This window comes from Lepidochelys kempii, chromosome 2 (assembly GCF_965140285.1).
Source record: "Lepidochelys kempii isolate rLepKem1 chromosome 2, rLepKem1.hap1, whole genome shotgun sequence".
NCBI classification, from domain to species: domain Eukaryota; kingdom Metazoa; phylum Chordata; order Testudines; family Cheloniidae; genus Lepidochelys; species Lepidochelys kempii.
In genome coordinates, this window is record NC_136381.1 from 113,716,289 (window position 1) to 113,741,778 (window position 25,490).

General features: G+C 43.1%; 1 protein-coding gene and 1 long non-coding RNA gene across 2 annotated transcripts; both read right to left on the reverse strand.

Moving 5' to 3' along the window:
* Nucleotides 1-8,096: 8,096 nt before the first annotated feature.
* On the reverse strand, nt 8,097-14,973 carry EDN1 (endothelin 1). The gene is made up of 5 exons (XM_073332030.2): nt 14,505-14,973; nt 12,878-13,040; nt 11,405-11,563; nt 11,022-11,135; nt 8,097-9,426 (listed from the first exon to the last, which is right to left on the reverse strand). The coding sequence occupies exons 1-5, from the start codon at nt 14,566-14,568 to the stop codon at nt 9,285-9,287; spliced, it is 642 nt and encodes a 213-aa protein (XP_073188131.1). The 5' UTR covers nt 14,569-14,973; the 3' UTR covers nt 8,097-9,284.
* A 976-nt stretch (nt 14,974-15,949) lies between these two features.
* LOC144930157 (uncharacterized) lies at nt 15,950-25,235 on the reverse strand. Its single transcript, XR_013635262.1, has 3 exons — nt 25,176-25,235; nt 23,091-23,584; nt 15,950-20,201 (listed from the first exon to the last, which is right to left on the reverse strand). It is a non-coding gene; the product is annotated as an uncharacterized LOC144930157 (long non-coding RNA).
* Between the last annotated feature and the right edge of the window lie 255 nt (nt 25,236-25,490).

The following is a 25,490-nucleotide window of genomic DNA, read 5'->3' on the forward strand; positions in this document are numbered from 1 at the left end:
CTTTAAATGAATCACTTAAAAATCATATTGCGTGGAACCTGCTGAGCTGCACATAGCAGGAATATGTCCCAATAGCCAAAGGAATAAAGAGATCTGAATGTACTATATACCAGGCCTCAGTGGGGAAAATCAACCGTCAGATCCTTATGTGGTGTACAGCCAAAGCCAAAAGATATTTAAAAGAACCTAGACGAGCATTTTTGAAACTTAGAAAATGGCTAGAAGCACCTTCTAGTGCACGTTAAAGAGTTGTGTATGATTTCGTTTTATGAGGCTATTTGTATGTGGTTTCGCCAACCACGTACAAGTGCTCACTGTAATGCATGCAAAACTCTGAACCTGCTCTTCAGCTGGTGCAAATCAGTGTAACTCCACTGAAATCAAGTGAGTTTCATCAATTTACACTACCTGAGGCTCTGAGCTGGGAAACACTGATAGTACAAGGACACTATAGCTGGAGAAAAGGATTCAGAAAAACGGGCTGTGCACACTGATAAAACCGTTAAGGGGCATTTTAAGAATTGCTTTGCAATCAGAATTTCAAAATCTGACTCAGGCTCCCAGTTACATCTGGCTGAACTTTGCATTTGTTTATTGTTTCAATGCATTAAAAAGTACCAAGCCAGGACTGAAGGTGATGGACAGAAATAACAGAATAAAGAAAGAGCATCATAAATAGTGAGCCTTCTAATACTCTCATATTAGAAAAAAGGTTTACTTCCAGAGGAAGTTGAATGGACCTACCTGCTAATTCAGGCTGCACATTAGTAGAGGATGACACCCTATACAGAGTACAAAATAAAACACATATCTTCAATGCAATCATTTGTAAGCAGTGTTATTGATCAGATGGACAAAATGTGAAGCTTTATAAACAGTTTTTGTCTAACCAGGAACTAATTCTGTCACAGGGTGTCAGGTTCTGTGACATTGTACAGCGATGCAGGGCTATACTGCTGACTCACTCAGGCAACCACGCTGGTTAGGTCCAGAAGTCCATAAATGGACTGAGGGTCTCTTCTCTGAGGTAAAAAGAACTAGGAGCAGTGACAGAGGCGTCTTATAAGAAGCAACCTTAGAAACAGGGCAGTCCCAGGGTAAGCTCCAGCAGCTCATCTGTTTGTTAAGTTGACAATAAAGGAAACGATAGGGAAGGGATAAGTTGGGCCCCTATCGGGGACATGTGTGCGTGCAATGTTAGAAGCCGTGTGAGACTACCACAGAAGCAAAGCAAACTATACAGTTATGTAAGGGGTTAAAATGAATTAAAGTGAGACCTATCGCCTATTATGGATATTTAAATGATAAATTCTTTTTAAAAATCTCCTTTCTTTCTTATATTAGGGGTTGCTTGTCATGGATGTATGTTATATTATACTATTAAATACAATATATACATGCAAGGCATTCACACTATTATTTAGAGCAATGGTTCTCAAACTATGGGGCGGGTCTCCCAAGAGACAGGGAAACGTGTCAAGGGAGATGTGAGCTGTGTGCTCTTTTTTTGTTTTTGTTTTTTAAGAGCTCTGGCTGTCAGCCCCGGTGGCTGGGGCTCATTCAGAAAGACTGTGCACACCCGGAGGTGGGGATAAAGTGGACAGCTGGGGCTCTGCCACCCGGGCTCTGGTTCTCCTTCCCCTCCCTCAGTCACTCACCAGGGGCATGGATCGTTGTTCATGTTGTGCTTCCCATCAGTACCCAGCCTGGGTTGGGGAAGCTAATGATCCAGCCAGCAGACCAAATTCTGTGATGAATCCTGGTCACATGCTACCTGAGGCACATATGCTAAGAAGAGGAAGTCTGGGCTCAGGTGCTCCCTCCACAATTCCTTACCTGAAGGTGGTGGGGCTCTGGCTAGCAGCCCTGGGTTGGCAGCAGCACCGCAGAAGGGTGGCCCTGGATCACTAAGTCTGCTGTGAAAAATGATATTGACGAATATCACTTTTCACATTGCCACCCTTACTTCTGTGTTGCTGCTAGCGTGGCGCTGCCTTCAGAGCCGGGTACCCAGCCAGGACCTGCTGCTCTCCGCTCTGCCTTCAGAGCCGGGTACCCAGCCAGGACCTGCTGCTCTCCGCTCTGCCTTCAGAGCCGGGTACCCAGCCAGGACCTGCTGCTCTCCGCTCTGCCTTCAGAGCCGGGTACCCAGCCAGGACCTGCTGCTCTCCGCTCTGCCTTCAGAGCCGGGTACCCGACCAGGACCTGCTGCTCTCCGCTCTGCCTTCAGAGCCGGGTACCCAGCCAGGACCTGCTGCTCTCCGCTCTGCCTTCAGAGCCGGGTGGTGGTATATATACTTGAGGGGGATGGGGACGTAAATGACTACAGGCACAAAGAAGGGGGCCCCCCAGATCAAATAAGTTTGAGAACCACTGATTTAAACTATTTGTATTTGACTTAAAATGTTCTCAAAATTAATTTTAAAAACAGCTTCAGGCAATGTAAGGGATATGTTTGCACAGGCCTCCTGCTTCTATTCTTCTTCACGTACTTGCACACCACGATGAGTGCATGGAAAGCAGAAAGTAAAACGCAGCAGACCCTACGTAGCAAGTCAGGTTGATTTTCTTCCCAGTGTCAATTACTCATCCTGCAGTACAAGACTCTGATCCCAATGTGCCTGCTCACATCATAAAGTCAGGTTTCTGATGGATGGGTGAGGTAGTTTGCTTATGAGAAAAAATGCCTGGTCTTAGAATCATAGACTATCAGGATTGGAAGGGACCTCAGGAGGTCATCTAGTCCAACCTCCTGCTCAAAGCAGGACCAATCCCCAATTTTTGCCTCAAATCCCTAAATGGCCCCCTCAAGGATTGAACTCACAACCCTGGGTTTAGCAGGCTAATGCTCAAACCCTTTATGTCGGTTGAGATGGACAGCCATTAGGAGAGATCCCAGAGGCCATCCTCGAGGTGTCTGTGGATAATGTCACTGTTCTTGTTTTACACTCTGTACCATAGTACTCCAACCACGCCCGCAAAAGTAGATAAACAAGTTCAGGGCAGACTGAAGTAATAAGAAATCCTTTCATCCTCAATGAGGGGCTTAGTCCGCCAAGGTGTTGGGTGTTCCGACACGGATTCAGCATAACGGTTAAGCATGTGCTTATCTTTAAACATGTGTGCAGTCTTATTGAAGTCAATGGCCAGAGAGATTGGTGCGTTGCAGGATCAAGCCCTAAGGTTGTTTGCATTATTGGTACCAGACCTTAACAGCTTGAAATGAAACACAGAGTCAGCTGCAATGACTGTAAATTTCAGTTAGCAATGAGGCAACATATTTTGCCCAATTTTTTAACCCACTAGAGTACTGTGGATTTGAACTTTTTTCTTTAATTTGAATGTTACTGGGGTCAAGATCTAGTTAGGAGTGAGAGAAAGTGAAAAATAGGAGGGTGGAGAAAAAAATAGAAATCCCATGAAAAAATAGAAATAAAAAAAAGGACAGAATGGAAGACGAATACAGTGGGCCTGATTCAGCAATGTACTTACACACATGCCTAATTTTAAGCAGATGAGTAGTCATGTGGATTTCATTAGACTATTCTTAATCTCAGTGGCCCCAATTCAATGAGGTACTTAGACATGTGCGTAACTTTAAACTCATGAAAAGAGGTGAAGGAGGCAAGGGAAAATGTAAATACAATGTAGCATAAATAAGGCACCTTTGATGTCAGCATAGGTATTTTGGAGGCTGTTTTTTAATCCCTTGTACATAACATAGACTTTCCCTTAGCTAGAAAAACATGTTTGTTTTTTAAACTGAATCTCCCTTGGGGATGGGGGTGGGGTGGGGAGGGAGGTCTTAAATTACAGGAGAAATAGCTGGTTAACTCAAACCAGTTTTGCAGATCCAAAAGACTACTTGGACAGGTTCATAAAATGTCAAATTCCGTGGGGTTTGTCCGTCTCTGATTTAAATTTTCAATGAATTAAGTCCTGGTCAGGAAAGTTGTTCCATTGCTTTCAAAAGTGGCTTTTATTAAATTTGTTTTTAACAACTAGATTCTGGTAAAAAAAAAAAAAAGACTTTAGATCTTCTACCAGGACACAGCCAAAACTTTGATTTGCCACATCAAAGTCTTACAAGGAAGGCCAGAGACTTTCTGGCCCCAATTCTGCTTTCATTTGCACTGGTATAAACCTGTAATGATTCTGCTGAAGTCAAAGAATTACTTTGAACCAGGCTAATTTAGGACAGAGTTCAGTTCTCATTGCAGTAATCCAACTACAGGAACTTGTCCTATGCATGTAACTGTTATAAGACTGATTATTCAGTGGCATTGAAAAATCGAAAAGTTGGCTTCACTATCATTTTTCACCTAACATTGTTTTATATCTCATTTCAATCAAATCAAAGAGAAAATTCAGACTCAATCTGGCTGAGTTTTTGAATTGTCACTGCTACTCTGAAACCACTCATACAATGTTTATCTCAGAAAAAATGTTACCATCTTTGTATTTTACCCGCAGCATTCTATCCATCCTGTGGCTATCACCATAGTTTATGAGCATACGAACCTAATTGCTCATAGGTCCTAATTTCTACCTGGTTCCTAAAATATGAAGTGAGGATTCTAAATGAAATAAAGACATCAGCTGAGACAGGAAACTGGATTTGATACCAGGAGAAACCTATTAATAGTGCCATGATGCTGATGAAGTCAGACTGGGAATTGATATGGGTTTATATACACAATGGAAAATAATCTGCCATCGAGAAAGAAAACAGCCAGCTATCTTTCAAACCCTGGTTATCCAGCTCACTGTGTTTGTAAATACAGCAATGTATTGCGAAGACTATATTTATCCTAGCACAAGGAAACATGAACAAAGAGGCTGATGTCTGGCTGAGTAAACGCTAAACATATGTAACATTAGGACATTATGGATGTTTTAATGTGGGACAGCTTGTGATAACGTGGCACAGATTAGAGTAGCCATTAGTGGAAAAATTAGGTCAGAATCGTGTAGATAAGGTACAAAGAATTCCAGTATCATCATATTATTTTCCTGAAATAAATACAGTTTGAGTCATGTTTTAAATCCTTGTTTCTTTTATATGCCTCATTTTGCCATTTCAATCAAATCAATCTTTGCCCAGAAAAAAGAAACAAAATTGGCTGATCAAGAACGGATTGCAAATTATATTTAATTAAATAATTGCTGTAGGTTTAGTTTGATTAAAATAGTGCCTGGAATCTGGGCAAATGTCCATTGGTTTCAATAGGAATTTTGCCTGAGTGGGTTTATGGCAAGTAACATATATTTCATAAAGGGCTGGGCCCTATTCCAGCAATCCCAGCAAAGAATATCTCAACATACTAAGGGCTTCTTTTGCGCAGAAGCGATATTGACATATGTTGGCTATTTAATTTGCGAAAGAAAAGAACTTGGGGACACCTCAATACATTTGTATTTGAGGGAACCTGGACTTAAATATAGCTTGTGTTCCCTTTTTCATGACCACATCAATAAACTGACTTTTAAATTCCACCTATGCCTGTGTTTCGGTCTTCTGTCACCTATCTATTCTAGCCACTGATGTATGCTCATCACCAGAAAAGTGACTCTTTCTGTTTCTCACGGTTTTCGAGTGTGTTTTGCCCTTCGTAGGCCTTTAAGATAATGAAGATAGTCTCACGGGTTGTTGTATGGGGGCCTTGTTTGGGCAATTCAAAGAGATACTCTCTGCCATATACAGCGTGGTAGCACCCTACCAGCACATGAGTGCAGTTTATAGCACCAAGGTGGGCATAGTCACGAAAAGCCCTAACAGGACTTTTTCTGCTTTATTTGATTTTAAATCCATTTTCAGCACATCTTTTCAGGTGCCAGTTAAAACAGAGTCATGTCCAGAGCCATTAGTAACTGCCCAAAAACTTTGTTAATGCACAATTAAGGTTGCTTAGTCATGCCTCCTGCCCTTCTGAAAACTTGGAAAGAGAATCTTTCTGCATATATGTATTTTACTCTCTAGTGCATGTCAATTAAGCTTTGACCCAATGTGGAATTCTAAACTTAAGCCTAAATAGCTTTGGAGATATTTCTTCCCCACAGGGGCAATGGGTGCTATGCATTAGCCGAATTAAATCCTGAGGGGGCTGAGATCAGTTTGGGAAGGATTAGAGCCGTTTGAGCTCTGGACAGGTACAAAAACTATTAGAAGAACCAAGTGATTTTGTAACCAGGATTTTTAGGGAGAAGGTGCGATATCTCAGGATCTCCTTGCTCAAATAACCCCATATTTGGACCACTAACCCTACACTACACCTTCATGAGGCACAGCAAATGTTGAGACAATCTGAGTCAACAAGTGGATTTAAGAGCATTAGAAACAGTTGTGTTTTAAATAATTAGCCACTCTGAACCATAGCTAAGGTGGAACCACCATTCTGCTATCCACCAAAATAGGTGGTGATATAAGAAAAATGTCAAAAAAACAAACCAAACTAAACCACAGCCCAGGCCATCTGACTCTCAAACTGTATTTTTCCTTCCTTCCCTGACAGTGACCATGGCTGCAGGCTGGAGTGAGGGGGCTGCTTTTCTCTGATCCTAGTCTGCTTACATGCCCCAGTTCACACCTTTGCCTTGCTGATTCCTGCGGTGTCACCCAGCATGATGCTAGTCTTGTGGAAGACCATGTTGAACATGCTGTATGTTTGTATTTCACTTAAGCCAGAAAGCAGGGGAAGAAGCATAGCCTGGAGTATTTATTTATTTATTTAACAACGGAGGTCAATCAGTAGAAAAGGAATGAACTTTAATGAGGTCTTTTCACACCTGACAAGGGTCACCAAATCCTATCTGCTAAAGCAGTCAAAGGGCCTATTCCCTTTAAAACACAAGAGATCAAGGGTGCGACCCCCACTGAAGTCTTGTTCTCGCTGAAAAGTCTGGTTTGTAATTAGTTTACACTTCCCCTTTCACACAAGGGCAGCCCATCTTGGTCTCAATGGAATTTCCCTAAGAGGAGAAATTGGCCTTGTGTCTAATTCCAGAGCACCTAAGAGGAGAAATTGGCCCTGTGTCTAACTGAAATATCACAAAAAATGTATGGGTCTATTATAGGAGTGGGTGGGTGAGGTTCTGTGGCCTGCAGGAGGTCAGACTAGAATGATCACGACGGTCCCTTCTGCCCTTAAAGTCTAAGTGAAGTCTACAGCACCTAGTACATAAGTGTTCTTTGGATGCCAGCAAACAAACCGGTCACCAATATATGGAAGGGTTGCAGGATGTTTCAACATTTCAAATGCATTTTCATTCCATTTGTGTTCTTAATAAAACAAATTTTCAAAATGTTGGCCGAATGTAATGATTTATTTTAAAAAGCCTGGTTTTTCAAGCAAAACAAAGAATGTTCTGTTTGACAAGTTTTTACCAGCTCTATTTCCTTTGGCTGTGGGATTTGATAACAAATTTCATCGCATGGTCAGTTACTTTTTGAGCCTCCTGTTCTCATTTGATTTACCTGGCATATAGTCCCTTCAAGCAGCATCCATCCAGGTGCAGCTGCCTTAAGCCAAAGGACTTGGAGCAATGCAAATGTTAACTATGGATCCATCTTTCCTATGAATACCTCAGGGTCTGGTCTAGGTCCTATTGAAGTTAAAGGGAGTTTTGTCATTAACTTTGCTGGGAGGAGGCTCGGTTCCTCTGGATATAATATTTCTTCACATGTATCCAACCCCAGCAAGGTTACTGAATTTTTGAATGTGAATCCTTGTATACCCTGTTAGACATCTCTTAGGGCACAAGCAAGGCTCCACTGCCCCAGGTATCATACCGTTTGCCAGAATGGCTACTTTATGAGTTAACTTTTTCAGGAGGATAGATTGCTGGCCTCTCACTCAGCCTCCTGCCCCACCTGGAGGACCAGTGGGCTGCTTTTCATCTGGTCCTTTTTCACCCGTCTGGCTTGGGTGCACCCACCAGGAGTTAAAACTTCCATTGGCATAACTCTCAGGACCATTGGAACACATAAGCCTTCCCACTGCGTCCAAGGGCAGTCCCAGGGAAGGCCCGGCCTTACTCCAGCCATCTTTTTGACATCTGGGAATATTAACCATCAGACCAATACAGTAGTTAAAAATATTTATTTTTAAAGATATTTACCTTGACAGGCACAAAGCATTTCCCGATTTCACACAGAAATACATAAAACATGCATAGACCAATATGGCCCATTCCAATGTATATTCAACATGGTAAATATAAATGAATAATTTGTAGAGACATAAATATTTGTTAAAAAAATAAGCACATCATAAAATTCCATCAGATCTCAGTCAGCAAATTCAATAATGTGAGTAAATTCACTGCTATAAACAGTCACCCAATATTAGCCTTTTGGTTTCATTTTAAACAACCCTCTGTCTCCACACATTTACATCAGACAGACGCTGAAGAAATCCTTGATCTAGCAACACTTTCTGTTACACATCAGGGTCAGTGGATTATTGGCAACCTGCAATACAGTACAACCCCTATTATTAGGCCTTCAGTTGTCCAAATCTCCCTATTATGTTAAACAAGATCATGTCCCCTGTTGTCTATTATTTATGTTGAAAATTCCTTTCATTATCCAAAACCTTGGTTAGCCAAACAAACACGTCTGCCCCACCGTTCAGATAACTGTGATTGTACTAGTAAACTAGACTGCTGAAAAAGGCAAAGGGTTGTGGCTGATAAGTAAAGGCAATACTTTGTAAAAATACTTTGGCAGGAGTGCAACATACAGTATGTGAGGTAGACTTGTATCTATGCAATGAGTGCTGATTAAAGTAGCACAGTGTCATTCACTTTCTGTTTTAATTAATAAGTAAAAAAAAAATAGTCTCTCCTTTCAAATCTTGATTTCTCTTCTTTTTAGGAGTTTCTGTATCAGGTATTCCTTGCAACATCTTTTGGCATTAGTCTTTTATTTTTCTCCCTGAAATCTGCCAAACTGATCAACACCACTCCATTTTACACCTTCTTTTCAGAAGCAACATTCCAATGTTCACTTTCTCCTCCTGACAGACGGCTGTCAATCAATGTTTGTTAATGTAACACATCCAATTGGATTCCAGAAGGATCACCTGCTAGGTCTTTATTGCTTTTACCTTGTCCAAATACAAGATTTCCTTAGGCTCTCTTCTACCTATCTTTTTTTGTGGGTGCGTGGCTTAATATTTAGGATAACATGCCTTTGCCACGTGGAATGTGAAAATCAAAACAGCTCCGGCAATGCTCTATCCGTTCCTGTTGATGGAGGAGGGTTAGGGTTGGTGATCTCCCCACTAAGAAGTTGTTTTCAGACTTTCCCAGGTGCTTTGCCTTTTATGTGTTCTGTTATGCTTCAGCCTCTTCACTTCATGGAGTGCAGCCTTTAACTTTGCGATACTGAAGGAAGCTTTGATACTGTTACCAATGGCTTCTAGTCTGTAAAAACAAGAAAAACACCAAATACTATTATAAAAATTGAGATCAATCTTGTGTGAATATATAGTGTGTGTGTGTGTATATATAATCAGCACTTTGATTAAATAAATCTAAATCTAGACTTATGGGGTCAGATCCTCCTGTGGAGTAAATTACCGTAGATCCATTGGAGCTGTACTGATTTAAACCAACTGAAGATCCAGCCAATTAGATATTGTGGCAAGTCTGAAAACCCCAATCCCCAGAAATTGTGTGTATTCAAATTAAATGATATTCTGTAGTTGTTGGCTACTTTTTACTATTATTGGGTTTTTTTAGATTAAGTGGAACCCAGTTTTAGTGAACTCAGCTAAAGGGTAAAATTTTCAAAAGCAGCTAGATGACTTGGGCCCAGATCCACAACTTCCTAACTTCCATTGATTTAAATGGAAGTTAGGAGCCTAAATACCTTTGATGATCTGGGCCTTAGAAACCTAAATCTCATTTTCAAAAATAACTTAGTCCCTTAGGAGCTTAAAACTCAGTTAAAGCCAATAGAACTGTTCCTGTATGCCTATGCCACTTTTGAAAATGGGACTTTGGCGCTTTTGAAAATTTTACCCATAGTCAAATTCTATTTAGAGAGAAATGGAATAAGTCATAAATTGCTTCAAAAATGGCAAGGTGCAAATTGCCTCACAGAAGGTACTACTGCAAAGTTGTTCTTTGAAAAAGTGGGTTCACTCCTATAGGGCTTCATCACATTGCAACACTTATGTCATTCAACTGGAATTACACTGCATTGCAATATTGCCAGCTAATGACACTCAACCTATTACATGAGGATCTCCAAGTGCCCTCTCAACATTAATTTAATTTAGTCTCACAACACTCCGAGGAGATAGGTCAGTATTATCCCCTTTTTTACAGATGAGTAAAGTGAGAAACAGAGAAGCTAAGTGAATTTCCTGTAGGCACATAGGGTCTAAAGGTCTGATAGTGCAACCTTTACACACTTATATTTCTTCTCTTGAGTCCCATGGAAGTAAGTGTCAAAGTGGAGAATAGAACCCAGAAGTCCTAATTCCGAGGTCCTGTCTCTTCCCAGCCTTACCCCTTTGTGCGGTAGTTTACACCGGCAGCATTTTGCACTCACCCCCACCTCCCTTCTCCACCTACCAGATTTTTTGTGGGGAAGCCCTCTACCTTTTAGCAGAGTGGTGGTGGAGGGGCTTATGCCCAGTGGGGAGGGAGGTCTCAGAGCTTCAGCCCTGCAGGGTGCGTTTACTGGGGTCGGGGGTTCAACAGGAGTGGGGCTAATGCTCCAAGCCCCAGCAAGTGCCTCCCATGGGGCAGAAGCCCGGGTAGGTGCGTCCCTGCTCTTGAACTTCCGAAGACTGTCTTATTGGCTTGGAGGGTCAGTAAGTTTGGCCACCCCTGATTTATAGGATGAGCAACAATAAAAGCGTCAATGTTTTAGGGCTCCATTCTGCTCCCTGTTGAAGTCAGAGGCTAAACTCACACTGATTCAACTGGGAATAGGATCAGTTGCTTTGTGGATACTTTATTGAAACTTCATATCATCAGCCTGTTCAGGAGCGGGTACGGTAGCTCACCTTCTCATTTTCCTGCTGTTAAGTAGTTGCCTGTGCACACACTTCAGTCCGAGTCCCTTGCAATCTTCACCTTTGTTAAGATGATCCCAGCCCTTCTCCATTGTGGACTGAGCCCTGTTTAAATAAAAGAAAACAATATTGCTATTAAAAAACAAGGCTTCAATCTACCTGGTTCCACTTTTACATGATCCATCTTCTTAAGCTAAGAAATGTAACAGAGGCTTCTGGGCCAGATGCTGGTGAGTTGTCAGGCAAGTAGTGCCCCTGACTTCCCTGGGACTATTCACCTGAGTAAATACCAACATGAGCAGATGTACCACAACCTGGCCCTTTACAATGAGTGCAGTTCAAAACTGATTACAACAATAATAATAGTAACCCACCAGAGTTCTTTTCCTGTCTGGCAGAAGTTCAGACACCTCTTGTCTTTTTGGTGGGCACATCGGCATCTCTTGCTAGATTCTGGTTGCTTCCAAGGGGCTCTATCTTCCAGAGACCGCCTCGATCGAGAAGGGCCACCAAGCCCATATGGCACAGTCCGCCTATGATCAGAAAATCAACATGAAAGATATTAATTGAATTCATTGCCTTAGAACTGCGGTGTGTGTTCGGTGTCATCTTATCAATGGGACTGTTTTTGTGAGTAAAGGTTGTGGGACTGGGAAGGCTCTTTTGGTCATAACTTTGGGATTATCAGAAAAATTTGCACTGCAGCACTGTGATTACGGTGCCTGCTTCCATGACTAAGGCATTTTTAACCATGAGTTAAGAAATATGAATCAATATGCAATAGAATGCAACAGAACCTGACCTGTCTGAACTTTGGTAAATTGCAAGCACAGAAAGAATCAATTTTAAAAAATGAGAGAGATCCTCAGCTGGTGTAAATTGGCATAGCTCCATTGAAGTCAATATTCACTACACTAACTGAGGATCTGCTTCACCCTTGATGAGGAAAGTGTAAAACTGTAATGTATTCTGCATTATACATAAGCCCACTAGTCTATAAAACGTAGTAACTCACAATGGGGTCTCCCAGCCATTCTTAAGAACTAGTGCGGTTTCACCGAATATATTTACAGTTATTTAGGGCTGGATTTTGCTCTGAAGAGACTCCCAAAGAAAATTACCACTCTGGGGGAATAAGGCTGGCAGAAACAAGACACCAGCATTTCACCCTTCTGTGTTTCTCAGTGAAAAGTATTTTATAGCACCACCCATACAGTCCTAACTATGAACTAGTCTTGGTTGTATCTTAACACTTTAAGAATTCTGGAAAGGTTAGAATTGCTGTGCCTAGTGTTAAAAGTTATTTGCTTCATCTATAAGGCCAAATGCTACTTGCTTTCCTCATGTGAGTGGTCTCTCCATTAAAGTCAATGGGTGTGAGTACAACAAGCAGGAGATGTGGCTCTATATTAGTAGAGAGAAATCTGTGCTAATAAATACTGTTCCCATCCTCAACCACTCCTTCCTCTCTAGCCATCTTAAAAATATTCCTCTAGAGCAGTGCATGGCCTTTTTAAACCTATTTTTCAACCAAAGTAAAATGCCAGCTAAAAATGCACAGGATTCATTGCAGGGTTTCACTTGGGCTGGGTACTGAAGAGCAGTCTAATGGCATGAACTCTTCAGATGCAGTCTATGAGCCCAGGCGCTCTCACTGACCCTGCCGGTGCATTAGCTGCACAGAGGAGGTTACATTTGCTGGTGTCCCAGGGAGCCATTGTCAGTGGTGCCCCTTCCAAGCACACTGGGGCCCTAATGAAAGGGAACCATAGCAACCGGTTTACAAGGATCGCCCCTAATGCCCGGGTGAACGGGAGGTTAGAGCGTTCCAAGGGCCCGCCACTTACTCCGGGGTGTTGACCCAGATGATGTCGAGGTGGCAGAAGTAGACACACTCCTTATCCATCAAGGTGGAGCAGGAGCAGCGCTTGGCCCTGCGCAGCGGCCAGGTGGCGCTAGAAGGACGAACCTCGGCGACAGAAGCGGTCGCAGGAGCGCTCAGCTCAGCACCTAGCGCGGCAGGGGAGAAAGGGAGAGCAAAGGGGTTAGCAGGCGAGTGACCCCGGGAGCTGCTGCATGTAACAATTGGACCCAGGCTGCTCGGACCCAGGCACGCGCGCCGACAGGAAAGCGGTGGTAGGAAGGGAGATTGATGGGTCCCATTGCCATCTATCTAGTCACCCCCCGCCCTTGTCCTGATCTTTGGCTCCAGGGTCTTGCAAAGCGGAATAGCTCGTTTGCATGGCTGAGATTAAATTAATGTGTGAAACACAGTCACACTCAGCAGCTGTACCAGGGCGCTGGATTACAGTTCTCATGCTCTCTCCCTGCAGGACTCTGCCCAGTTCTTCTGGGGACATTTAACTCAGCGGTTTGCTGGAGGCGTTCAAGGGCTGGTGCATTTCCCTGCTTTGTTGTAAGGAGACACACCCCCAGCAGTTGTTTAAGGATTCTCCCGCCGTCAGACTGTAGTTTTCCGATTCCCCTCCCTTTCAATGCTCTCTTGGGGAGGAGCTGGGATTGCGGGCGAGGGAGTCAGGGCCGTGGAAATTGCTCCGGGCGCTCCTGCTGTTGGGACCTCGGCTCTTCTACCTGTCCCTGGTGTCCCTTCCATTAACCCTCCCCATCTTCCCCATGCTCAGGGGCTGTGACGACTCCCTGTAGCATCTCTCCCCACCAAGGGGGTGGCTGCGCTTGTAATTCTGCATCAGAACTACCAGATTTTGAAGCCTTCCCGCCTCCCTCTGGTTGGGGTCACCCAGCTCCGGGGAAGGCACGTTGTTTGGGGAGGAGAGATGATGGAAAGAAATCAGCACGCCCATAAGATCTGCTTTTCCTCGCCTGGGTGTAGTGAATATAGACCAAGCAAGACTTCAGCGCCCCCAAACCTGCAGCAGTGTGCGGGACATAAAGGATTTGGGGCGGGGGGTGATTTTTAAGCCTTCCCTTGAGTTCCATTCAGTAGGGAGAGGTGACTGATTCACATCCATTTAACAGCCTGCTGTTTATTATCAGCAGCGTGTGACGGGACTGCTGCTCTGCCCGGGCTAGTTAAATCATCTCCGGGCAAGTTATGGGGGCGGGGGAAGCAAACCCTTTTCAGAGGTTTGCTGAAAACAAGAAAGAGAGAGAAAAAAAAGCCCAGGGAAAGCCCATTGCTGGACATGACCACGCTCCTGATTTAGTCCTACGGACCTTTGAACAGCGCGCGCTGTCTGTATAAAGGACTAGGCAGCTCTGGACCATTCTCCTGAAATCCCACCCAAGGGAACAATTTGCACAGCGGGGGTGCTGAGAGCCAGTGAACTCTACCGCAAACCCTGTCCATGATGAAAGTCGCTCCATGCCTGGGGGTGCAGCAGCCCCCCAGCACCCCTAGTTGTAGCACCTCCGGTCCCCCCTGGAGGTCAGCGGAGCCGCCGCGCCTGTGGTTAGCTCCCTGCACGCCGTGCTTGCCCCCCAGATCACACCTACCTGTTTCCTGGGCTCCTGGGCAGAGCACGAACAGCAGGGAGAGAATCATCTGTGTACAGTCCATCCCGCCAACGCCCGCCGGTCGCTCTTTTGCAGCCCAAAAGCGCAAGCCACAAGCCCCGCTCCCTGCTGCGGTTAGTTCTCAACTGCAGAGCGCTTTTCACCAGAGGCGCCCTTGGAAAGGAAAGCTGCTCCCTTGGGACAGGGCGAGCTGCAAACCCAGTCACCGTCCCCCAAGCAGCACTGGGAAACCTGGAGGCTCCTTCTCCAGCGCGACTGCCTGAGCGCTTCTGGCTTGGACACCTCTCGCCAGCTCCCTTTTATACCGAACCCCCATAGAGCGGGTCAACAGCTCCTACTTCGCTTTATCCGGAGACAATGTTATTGTGTTATTAGTCACCGAGAGGCAACGTGCAGACCGAGATAAGGCCAGGCTGGAAAGGAAACCACTGCAAACTTCAGAGAGGCAGACGCCGTCTGGCAATCCAGGGGCCGGGCTACACACTGGCAGGGTGGGCGGTGGGGAGTGGAGAGAGAGCGAGAGAAGGAAAATAAATAGCCCGGGCAGACCCACAAGCAAGAAACCTGAGGGCAAAGAGCGCCGACGGCATAGAGCCAGCAGGGGGAGCCCCAGCGCTGAGCACCTGACACCTGGCCAGATGCGGCTGCTTCGGCTGCCGCCACCGTCCCCTCCCCTCTCCCTTCCAAGGTGGCCAACCATGTAGAAATCAGAAGTGGGTTGTTTGAAAAGAAAACACGGGTGCGGAGGAAGGGGTTCTGTCAAGCATCAGGCTAGATTAAAAACATCCTAAACCTCAGCACGTTGAAGCCCACGTGGTTCAACACCATCATCCTTTACTGGTCTGGGTGAAGAAGGCACAGTACTGCCTGTTTTCAGTCATTTAATGGTGAGGGTTTGGCTGTTTCTAGGGAAGAGGGTGAAAAAGAGTCTAGTTTTGGATGGGGAAAGGCTGATATCCCCTCTCCAACACCCTAGCTCCCTGAATGCTATAGAGCAGGGGTTCCCAAACTGTGGTGTTGGTACCACTGGGGGTACACCAGGCAACTCTCCGGGGACGCAGGAGAAATTGTGCAATGGTGGATTTTATTTATTAGTTATTTTATTTATTGCATTTTCATTTTGGCTACTCAAAGAAGCTATAAAACTCCCTGGAATTTGTTATATAAAATAAGGTGGTTAATTGACTTCAAGATGTTATCAGTGAGAACACAGAGACCCTGAGGTACAGAGCCCTCACCTCCAGTCACCCTACAGAGCAGATTCAGTGGCCCAGCAATTACTCAGTCTAACTGAGTGGTGGGTTTTTTTTTGTTTTTTTTTTTCAGTTGTATACCTTCCACTGTAACTATATCTGTATGTAACAGTGAAGTATGGACACAAGGCTAAAGACAGGTAGTGTTAAGAAGAACACACAAAGTGTCAGCAATGAGAAGGGTAGGGGTATGCGGGCAATTGGTAGATCTGGAAGGGGGTCCGCAATAAGAAATGTTTGAGAACCTTTGCTATAGATCACACTCATAGTCTTTTTGAGGGGGCATCGGGAAGTGCAAGAAGCTGCCTATCTCACTGAGGAGTCAGGGTGGACTAGAGTTTCCCTAGTGGTGAAAGGGCTCCAAGGAACCTGATGAGTTGAAAGAAAGAAAGAAAAGAACTAGTCTCCTTTTGTTTTTCTCTTTTATCCATTAAACCATAGGTGTATTGAATAGCATTAACTGTAGGTCATTTTGCTACATCCAATCCACTGCAAAGAGATATGCATATTTAACACCATATACATTTTAATAATAATAATAATAATTAATAGAGATTGCAAGGTCTTCAGGGCAAGAACGGTGTCCTTCATGAAATACCTAGCACAGGTATAAAACAGGAAGTAGTAATTGTAAGAAGAATGAATACAATAGCATTGCTGACACTCATACCTATTTTTTGTGATTTGGTTTTGGTTCTTTTAGAACATGCCTGTCCGGTTTGTTTGTCAGTATTTCTGTCCCTGGGCATAACAAGGATTATAGCAATGACATGGTATGGTATGCACACCAGGGGCCTGATCCTGTCCCTTTGAAATCATTGAACCCCCAGCTATTGACTTCATAGGAGCAGGAGTAGGCCCCAGGTGCTGGTTTCTGATGTCCTATTTATATTGTGGTCTCTTATTTAGACTCATGCTGTTTATTTGACAATTCAGTACATTTTTAGTGATTATTGCTGTACACCAGCCCTCTTTATAAAAATCCATGAAACCAGATAAACTAACTGAGATGGCCTTCATCTGAATGGAGCTCACATGAACAAAATATGCCTCTGATCAAATGTGCAGTGATAATATTGAAAAAATGTGCCAATTTTACCCCAGATAGATAGTTACCTCATTATCTGTTATATTTTCTTCTACTTTCCTATGCTTACAGACATTTCCTCAGTTATGGCAAATATTGAAGTTGCTAAATGAAAATCTTGTTTAAATTATCTCAGGAGAATGACAAGTTTTTAAGTGCCATCATAATACATTCATCATTTTTTCTGTACAGGAACTATCATGTTATATTTGAGGATGTGACTACTGGAATAATAATAGGGTTCTATCTATACACACACACACACTACTACTGCTACTGAATGATAATCCACCAGCAGTCATACGTTTTAAATATTGGATGCTTTCACTCCAGCACAGAGCCCCAAGATGCAGTTTCCCAAGTAACTCTGGGTTGTTTGCCTAATAAACTGCGGGTTGTATAAGAAGTATTAGTAGCACATTAAAACAATATGCTTTATTTTCATTGCTATCCAAATATTGGGAAAGGAGGGAACTGCGTTCAGAAAATGGAAAATGCTGACAGAACGACCCTGTGGGGTGGAAGATGTCTCTCTACTTCAATCAGTTTTTTTGTATAACACCAAAGAATGTACAACTTTGCCAGGTCTGTCACTTAAGGATGGCATTGCATGTCAGCATTTTTTAATAAGAGATTTTTCCAAAATTGCCATTTCCAAGAAGTGCATCTATCAGTGCAAGATATTTGCTTCTTCTCTGTCAAAATGCCTTGCTAGAATGTATTGGGTTAGCTGGTGGAAATGGCATGTAGACTCGGAAGCATTTTTTCCCTGGAGTAGCAAAGCAAAAACATCACGTGGTGGGGGTTTATTAAAGTGCCATTCAATTTTTCAAAAACAAAAACATCGGTGATTTATGGGAGGGTTTTAAGTATTAGCATTGACAGAGATTTATCTATTCTGGTTCAGCAAATCGTGACAACTATATTTCCTTCTGATTCTGGAACTAGCTGGGAATAAGCTGGTCCTGGCATCAGAGCAGACTCGGATTTAGGTCCAACTATGCATAGATCCAAAGGAAAATTTCAGCAGCCAGGGATTACCAGGGCAAAGAAAGACTGCACACTCTTTCTCCCAGGCCATGCCCCGTAGGCTGGGAGGTGTATGGCACTTCTATGCCATTCAGAGACTGCTTGGAAATGAAATTCCACAAAGGATTAGATCCACTGAATATTCAGCTGCTTTGCACCACTGGAGTGGCACAAACCAGCCAGAGCTGGGGCTAGAATTTGGCCGAGAGTCATTTTTTGCAACCTGGAAATCCAAGGTCACGTTATGGCTTCTTACTTATTCAATAAATCACTCCACTGCATAGGAAGCCCATCTCCCCCAAATCTTTGGTGAATAGATGGGCCTTGTTAACACATTAGGGATATTTTGGAACAATTAGAGAGCTGAGAGTCTCTCATGGAGAATAACCTTCCAGCAGATTTTTTTCCTTTATACTGAGGGAATGCCAGCTTCAGCACCTCCACTGACGGCAGCTTTGGCAATATAGTGTGGGAAGCAAAATCAACTAGACAGACAGGTTCTGGCTCTAGAGTTCCAGCTGGGAATTGTCATGGCAATGACTGAATTTTCTGCAGGACATTTTGTCCAGTGTCAGAAATGGAAAATGCTGGCTTATCACAGGAACAATAAGCGGAGATTGCAAAACTGGTCCTTTGTGTCTCGAGAGCAAGGGGAGCAACTTGTTGTTTTCTATGGATTTGAAACATAATATTAAGCAAAATGAAAGTTACACAATCCTTCCCTCCCTCATCAGGGTTGCCCGTCTTATCTCCCGGACTTTCCAGTCATTCTTTCACTTAGCCCCAGTCTTACTCAAACACCACATTCAAGGCCTAAATTTAGGGCCCTCGTGAGTCATCTCATCTGATGCCACATAGCTTGCTTTCTATTTACCCCCATTCACTCTGTCTACTAACACCGCTGCCACTGGCCTGTTCTGCTTGCTCATTGGCTGACTGAAAGGTGAGTCCATTGTCAACCAACCTTCCTCCTTACCTCCAATTAATGAGCTTCCCGGAAGGACAAAGAAACTGCTCTCTCCCTATAGTTTTGGAGCCCGTAAGGTGTTCGGGAGTCTAGCCATAATGATTAGCAGATATTCCCAATTCAACACATCACTAATAATTATGTGGTTCCTCCAAAGTGTCCAACCAATAATTCTCACACACCCCAGAACAACAAACAAAGAAAAAACAATCCTCCCTCCCCACCACCACTTTCCCATTCCATATACTCCTTGGGAGGAACCCATGTGCTACATTTTTCCTCCACCTGGACATGGGGTAAGCATTCCTGACATAGACCTTTAGCAGCAGAATATAGACATGGAATGATTATCCTGTAAACAGCACTTCCCATGTAAAATGCCACTAAAAGGCAGGCATAAAGGGTATGATTCAACCTGTTAGGGGGCCAGCACAAAGGCCCATGGTCTATGATCTCAGCCCTAGTTTGAGTGTTTAAGAGGTGCATAGGGGTGAACTTCATTGTTAATACTGAGAAGAGAAGAGACACTTACACATTATCAGGAGTCATTTGGCACAGGCATTGTCAAAGAGTCTTGACAATCAACATGGTCAGCCAGGAAACACTGGACTAATGTGATGCCATGAAGAACCTAATGGGAAAGTACACAAAGGCTGCCTGTACCATTAAGAAATCAGGTGCTGGGACTGTATTTTAACATATTGGCTAGTGTAGATGTGTATCACTGCCCTCTACTGGATGGAATCAGAACTGTCTAACTAATGGTTTGTGTCATACTCTAAATGAGGAGGAGAAATATGGTTTATCCCTATTGTCACTGGAAAGTTCCAAGTGGCTGTTGTGTGCAGCATGGTGGAACTACCAAGTTCTAGAGGGCCCCACTGTATCATAATATCAATAAGGATTTATTTTCTGTTTAGTTCACTATGAGCCAGCATTTAGTGCTCATCTTGGTTGCATATTGTTTTCATACCATGGTGAGACTGGCTTAGGGATCCGTGGTTAGTAAGGTTGGCCGGGGAATAGGTAGGGATCCAAAGGCTAAAGACTAGGGTGGTGGTGCTGGTGTTTGGGCTTATCTTTTTTTTTTTCCTTTCTTTTAAATGAGTGGAATGTGGCCGTTATGCTTTGGGCCATAATGGTTTGGAGATCTTAACAGCAATGGGCAGCCATGGTGATAAAAATAATACTAATAATTATTTTCAAGCTTGCTAAAAAGAGAAGAAGTGAACACTTGGGTGCAGCAGCTGAAATCCAATCACCGTCCGTTCAAATGTCGGAGAATGTTGGCCTTACTGAATGCCGTTTTCTGCCTCTTGGAGGGTGAAGGATGATGTCACCTGAAACACAAATACAAAGATTCAGGTTTCGGAGAGATAGCTTTGTGTGCCACCCTCCCCCTTTTCTTCTGTTTTCTTCTGTTTTGCACAGCAAAGAGCTAGGAATGTCAGGGAAACAATTAGCTAGGAGCCAAATCAAGGATTAGGAAAGGGAAACATTATGTGGGAAGAGGAGAAGATTTAAATAGTCTGGAAACAGATGAAGAATCCATGGAGCTTTAGGTGGAAGGGAGTTTGCCAGTAACACCATTTCTCCATTCCCCTGGGCGATACAGTTGTCTCACCCCTAATATCTTGGCTGAAGGGGAAGTTGTGCTGAGGTCCCATAAATGCAGGAGACTGGGGATATTGAATGTACTTCATCCTCCTCCATCCCAACAAGCTCTAGAAGCTTCTTTCACCAGCCCCACAATTGCTAAAGAGAAGTAGAGTACCTGGAACAGAGGAATGGAATAAGCAGAGCGCTCCTCTGCTTCATCCCTGTGGACTTAGACAATGCTGGGCCGGGGACCAAGGCTCCTAGCACTCTTCCTCTACTGCAGTCATCATGTAGATGACAGTGGGTCACTCTCTCCCTCCCCCGCAACTCCTGAGGAGTGGCCTAATATATTGCACCCATAACCATGGAATCTGAGTGCCTAATCATGTTTATCATTCTAGCTATTTTTATTTATTAGTTGTATTGTAGTAGCCCAAGGAAATCCACAATCCTATTGCACTAGATGCTGTACCAAAAAGTCTCAATCCCCTAACTGTTGGCTTTATAAACAATTGACCGTAACATTGTGCTAGAAGGCCAGCTTTGATTTCTCTTTCCAACTACGGTACCTAACTTTCTTGTATGAAAAGGAATTGATAGAGCATCTTTCTGTCTGGATTCTGGGTGTATTGACTCATATTCCACCCAAAGTGGGACAGTGGTTTTTTTAGGATTGCCCAGAAAAATTTTACAGACCTAAGAGGACTGTATACTCTAAATGTACCTTTTAAAGAAGCATCTCAACTTTTGCTTTTTAGAACTTACCTTCTGACAGGTTTGCCCATTCCTAGGATTTTCTGTTGCTTTGTTCAAAAAGGCTAGGCCTTTCATTTTGTACAATTCACTGGGGGCAGAATTTTCTTAGAACTCATTTTTAGACTTTTAATGTTTCCTTAAAATTCCCAGGTTCTCTTCAGGTTATACAGACCTCCCATCTTTTGTGTGATTGTGTCTCAAAAGACCCAAAACAATACATAATTTTTAATCCAACCTGCTCTCCCCCTTTCTCCTTGTATAAGGGATTCATGGAGATTAATTTAATTAGCAAAGGCATTGTTCGGAGAGTGGTGCAGGAGATAATTATTTTACATCAATAGCCCTTTCCCTGGAGCAGTTAGCACCTTTTGTGATTGTGAGACAGTTTGCACTGATTCTAGGATTAGCTGGGCTTTGATGCGTGTTTGCTAGTTCCAGTGGTGTTTGTGGGTTTTGGTTTTTGGGTTTGTTTTGTTTTGTTAGAGCTACCAATGCACATTATGCAACATGAAATATGTTTACAGTTATAGGAGTTGGTGTTTAAAAGAGGTTTGGGGAAATGCTACACTGAATATGGCCCTGCTTACCCTTTATTGAACGGCCACCGCTGTGAAGAGGAGATGCAGCCTAGTTGGCTGCCTCTATCTGTCTCCAAAGCAGTGGAAACTTCTGCTCCACCTCCAAATTCATTGCCACAAGGGTTTCCTAACATTGTCTCATGGAAATGAGCTCAAACGAACCAATCTTCTCAGCATAGCAGAATTATCCATTGACCATCTAAGCATCTGGAATTTGGAATTTAAGGAATGAGGCCATCTTTAAGGGCTGTCTCTGAATAAGCAGTTTGGAGCTCTGGCTGTACTAGGAAATTTTACCCAAATATTTCCATGTGGGTGACCACCAGGTTCAGCAGAACTGGTGTTGATGCTGGTGGGAACTCTAGTGCAGACATGACTGGCAGCTGGATCCATTTTTTTCTATTGGGTCAGTTAAACCTGCTTTTCAATAGGCTTATCTAATATCACAGTAAAACACAATGGAAGGAGCCTTGTCTACATTAGGCCTCCCACCTGTGCTAACATTAGCTCAGCTGAACTGGTGGTAGCAACAATGGGGATTTTATTTTGTAAAGATTGCCCCATTTAGACCCAGACGGAACAGCAAAATACAAGAGGCATCTTGTAAATGCAAATTTTCCTATTGGGAACTACAGTTTGGCCTGGTTTGAGGACCAGTAGTTCTAAACCTGGAGCTGAGACCGTACGGAAAATGCATCTTCAGATGAATATAGCAGTGTAGGTGTACACTGTAGGACATGAGATGGGGCAAACAAATAACAGAGTGCCTGTCCTCAAGAGCTCACACTTTAAAAGGCTTTAATGGGTATGAAACAATATGATGCAATATAGAATGAACCTGGAATGGTATCTTCAAAGATTAAATAATCCATGGAAGAGATGGACTTCTATATACTCAGTGGTGCAAGTAGAACTCATTTCTTGCTGGTCTTGCACTCACAGGAGGGACACAAGGGGTACATGTGACCTCCCCACATGACCCTCCATGTCACTCTTCCCCACCCCCAGCCCAGATCCCCTCCCTCTCCCAGTCCCCTCCGACACCATCCTTTGTATATACAAACTTCAACATGCTTAACTACTCACTTTCCCCCCACATATGTAGTATTCAGTCTGTTTATATGGAATATGGGAGTTGGGTGAGGAGCCATTTCAGCATCTGTATGATTTATTAAAAGACAAATTTTAAGTAGGACTGTATCCTAAACTGTTTTATGGTATTGTACCCAAACATTGAATTTCAATGGGGGATTCAACTTCCTTTATAGGAACAGAACAGACTCCTGAAACTCTTACCGGTCCACAAAAGTTGTCCATAGTCATGCAAATAGTCCCATTGTCTTCAACAGCACTGATCAAATGATTAAGGGTTTGCAGGATTTGATTCCAAGTTTGTAAATTGTTCTGGATGAAACTGACAATGTCTGAGTTGTCAGATCAGAAGGAGCTTCATTCGAAATAAAGGTGGGCAGAGATGTGATAAGTCTTAGCTCTGTTGCTAAGATGAGGAACATATTTTCAGCAAAGTTCTTGGCAGATTCCTGAGGCAGCTGGTTTAAGGCCATCAGTGTCCAGCATTATAGTTTTCACTTATAGTTCTCTTACCCACAAAGCTGGAAAATGAAGCATTTGTTTTCTTTGTTTTTCTGCTCCAGTTCCAGTTAACAAAATGCATGTTTGGCTTCAAAGAAGAAATCTAGGTACACTGGTGACACCACCTGATTCCCGTCAGGCTGCAGAACTGGGCTGACATCAAACATCTTCTGGACAGTGCAAACAGAGGCATTCCTCTAATGATTTGGATTTGATGTGATGTCATGGATAATTCAGACCAATGGGGAGAAACAGAAACAAAAATACAGTTTAAACACCTTCTGTCCCCCATACCCTTCCCTTCTTGAGGACTCCTGACCAATGTAACAGCACAAAACATAGGATAACAAACTTAAACAAAGCCTTTGTTTGTTAGCATATGTATTGTGCTGTTAAAGACATTTAAAGAATGAACGTCCTTGGGGAGCAGAGTGCAGCCCCAAGTCTTTCCGGTACCCCATACGTGCTTAAAATCTCTCACCGGTACTGGTGGGTACCAACCCTGCTTGCACTCCTCTGTATATTTATCTGCATATTGACATATGCAGGGAAACACTCAACATCTGACCAGTCTTGGTTAGATTTTCTGCGATCAATCTCAATTTTAAGACCAATTCTTGCCACAGAAATCCCACTACCATCAATGGGAGTTACACATAGAGCTTGAAATGAAGAGAGACTGAGAGCTATAGCATCCACCACCTTCTAACTGGCCAGTCACACATTTCCAGAAAACTTAAGTTTTCACAGTATCTAATGCCCCTTCATAGTTCTTAATGACATCTCCCCCATCACCCTCCAGCTCATTCTGTGGAGATGAGCACTCTGTGTTTCTCTTGCCGGTATCAGGTTATAAAAGTGGGGTGCAGGGTGCTCGTAGTGGATTTTAGTGGAGCTAACCAGGAATCAGTAGGTCTTATACAAGGTATATAAAGAGCTTGTAAAGAGAAAGCACTGTATGCAACACAAGACAAAATTTCAGCCCTCCATTTATAAAATAAGCATTTTCATTTAAAATTATAACAAAAGTGGAAATCCTGGTGCCAGAAATATTTGATCCTGCGAATTCATATTTCCAGAGAGGACACTCCTTCCTCAAAATTTAACTAAGGCCTTGTCCACATTCAAAGTTGCACCAGTCTATCTTTAACTCAGTTTAAAAACTGGATTTATTTAAAAAAAAAAACCCACAGTGTGGATTCTCTTAGATTTAAGAATCATAGAATATCAGGGTTGGAAGGGACCTCATGAGGTCATCTAATCCAACCCCCTGTTCAAAGCAGGACCAATCCCCACTTTTTGCCCCAGATCCCTAAATGGCCCCCTCAAGCATTGAAGTCACAACCCTGGGTTTAGCTGGCCAATGCTCAAACCACTGAGCTATCCCTCCCCCCAAAGAGATTTATCTCATTTTATCATCAGTCAGTTCCTTAATGAATTAAGTTAAATTGAGAAAAGACTGGTTTAAACTGGATTAAGAATGTCAACTTAAGGTTTTGCACCAGTTTAACTAAATCAGTTTTAAAATTGCACCGTTAGTTAAACCAGCACAACTTTGATTATAGACAAAACCCAAACTTAACACAGAGAACAGTAAGGGGCAGATCTAAAAACTGATAGATTTTCTTTTAATGTTGATGGGGTTTGGATCAGAGAGGACCTGGCATTGCCCTTTTGCATTCCTTTCCAGAACTGTATCTATTCTCAGAAGAGTTGGCACTAAGTTTGCTAGTACAAATATGGTATGTTATGTTATAAATAAAGAAATGTAACTAATTAGGACTTTACCTTTCATTTCTGTAGCCCTGTGAATGACATCTTTGCCTTCAGACATTCATATTTATTTCTAGCTCGTTTCCAAGGGGAAAAAAGAAACAAGAAGTTTTTAATTACAAAGGAAGCATTCTGTAGATGTATACTAGGCAACACAGAAATGCCCATTTCCTCTTTCCAGAGAAGTGACTGATTACACATTCATCACCAAGATGCTACTATCTTAACACCACTCATATGTGGGGAAGAGAGTGGGCAGCCCACCCAGTTATCTTTTGACATATTTACTATTCACACAGCTTTCCCCAAATTACTCTTTCTTCCTTGATT

Excerpts from the sequence above, each read along its gene's own strand:
- EDN1 (XM_073332030.2), bottom strand. The coding sequence starts at position 14,568 with ATGGACTGTACACAGATGATTCTCTCCCTGCTGTTCGTGCTCTGCCCA. Across the intron at positions 13,041-14,504 it reads CCCAGGAGCCCAGGAAACAG|GTGCTGAGCTGAGCGCTCCT; the intron begins GTAGGTGTGATC and ends CTGCCGCGCTAG. Across the intron at positions 11,136-11,404 it reads CAGACAGGAAAAGAACTCTG|GGCTCAGTCCACAATGGAGA; the intron begins GTGGGTTACTAT and ends TTATTTAAACAG.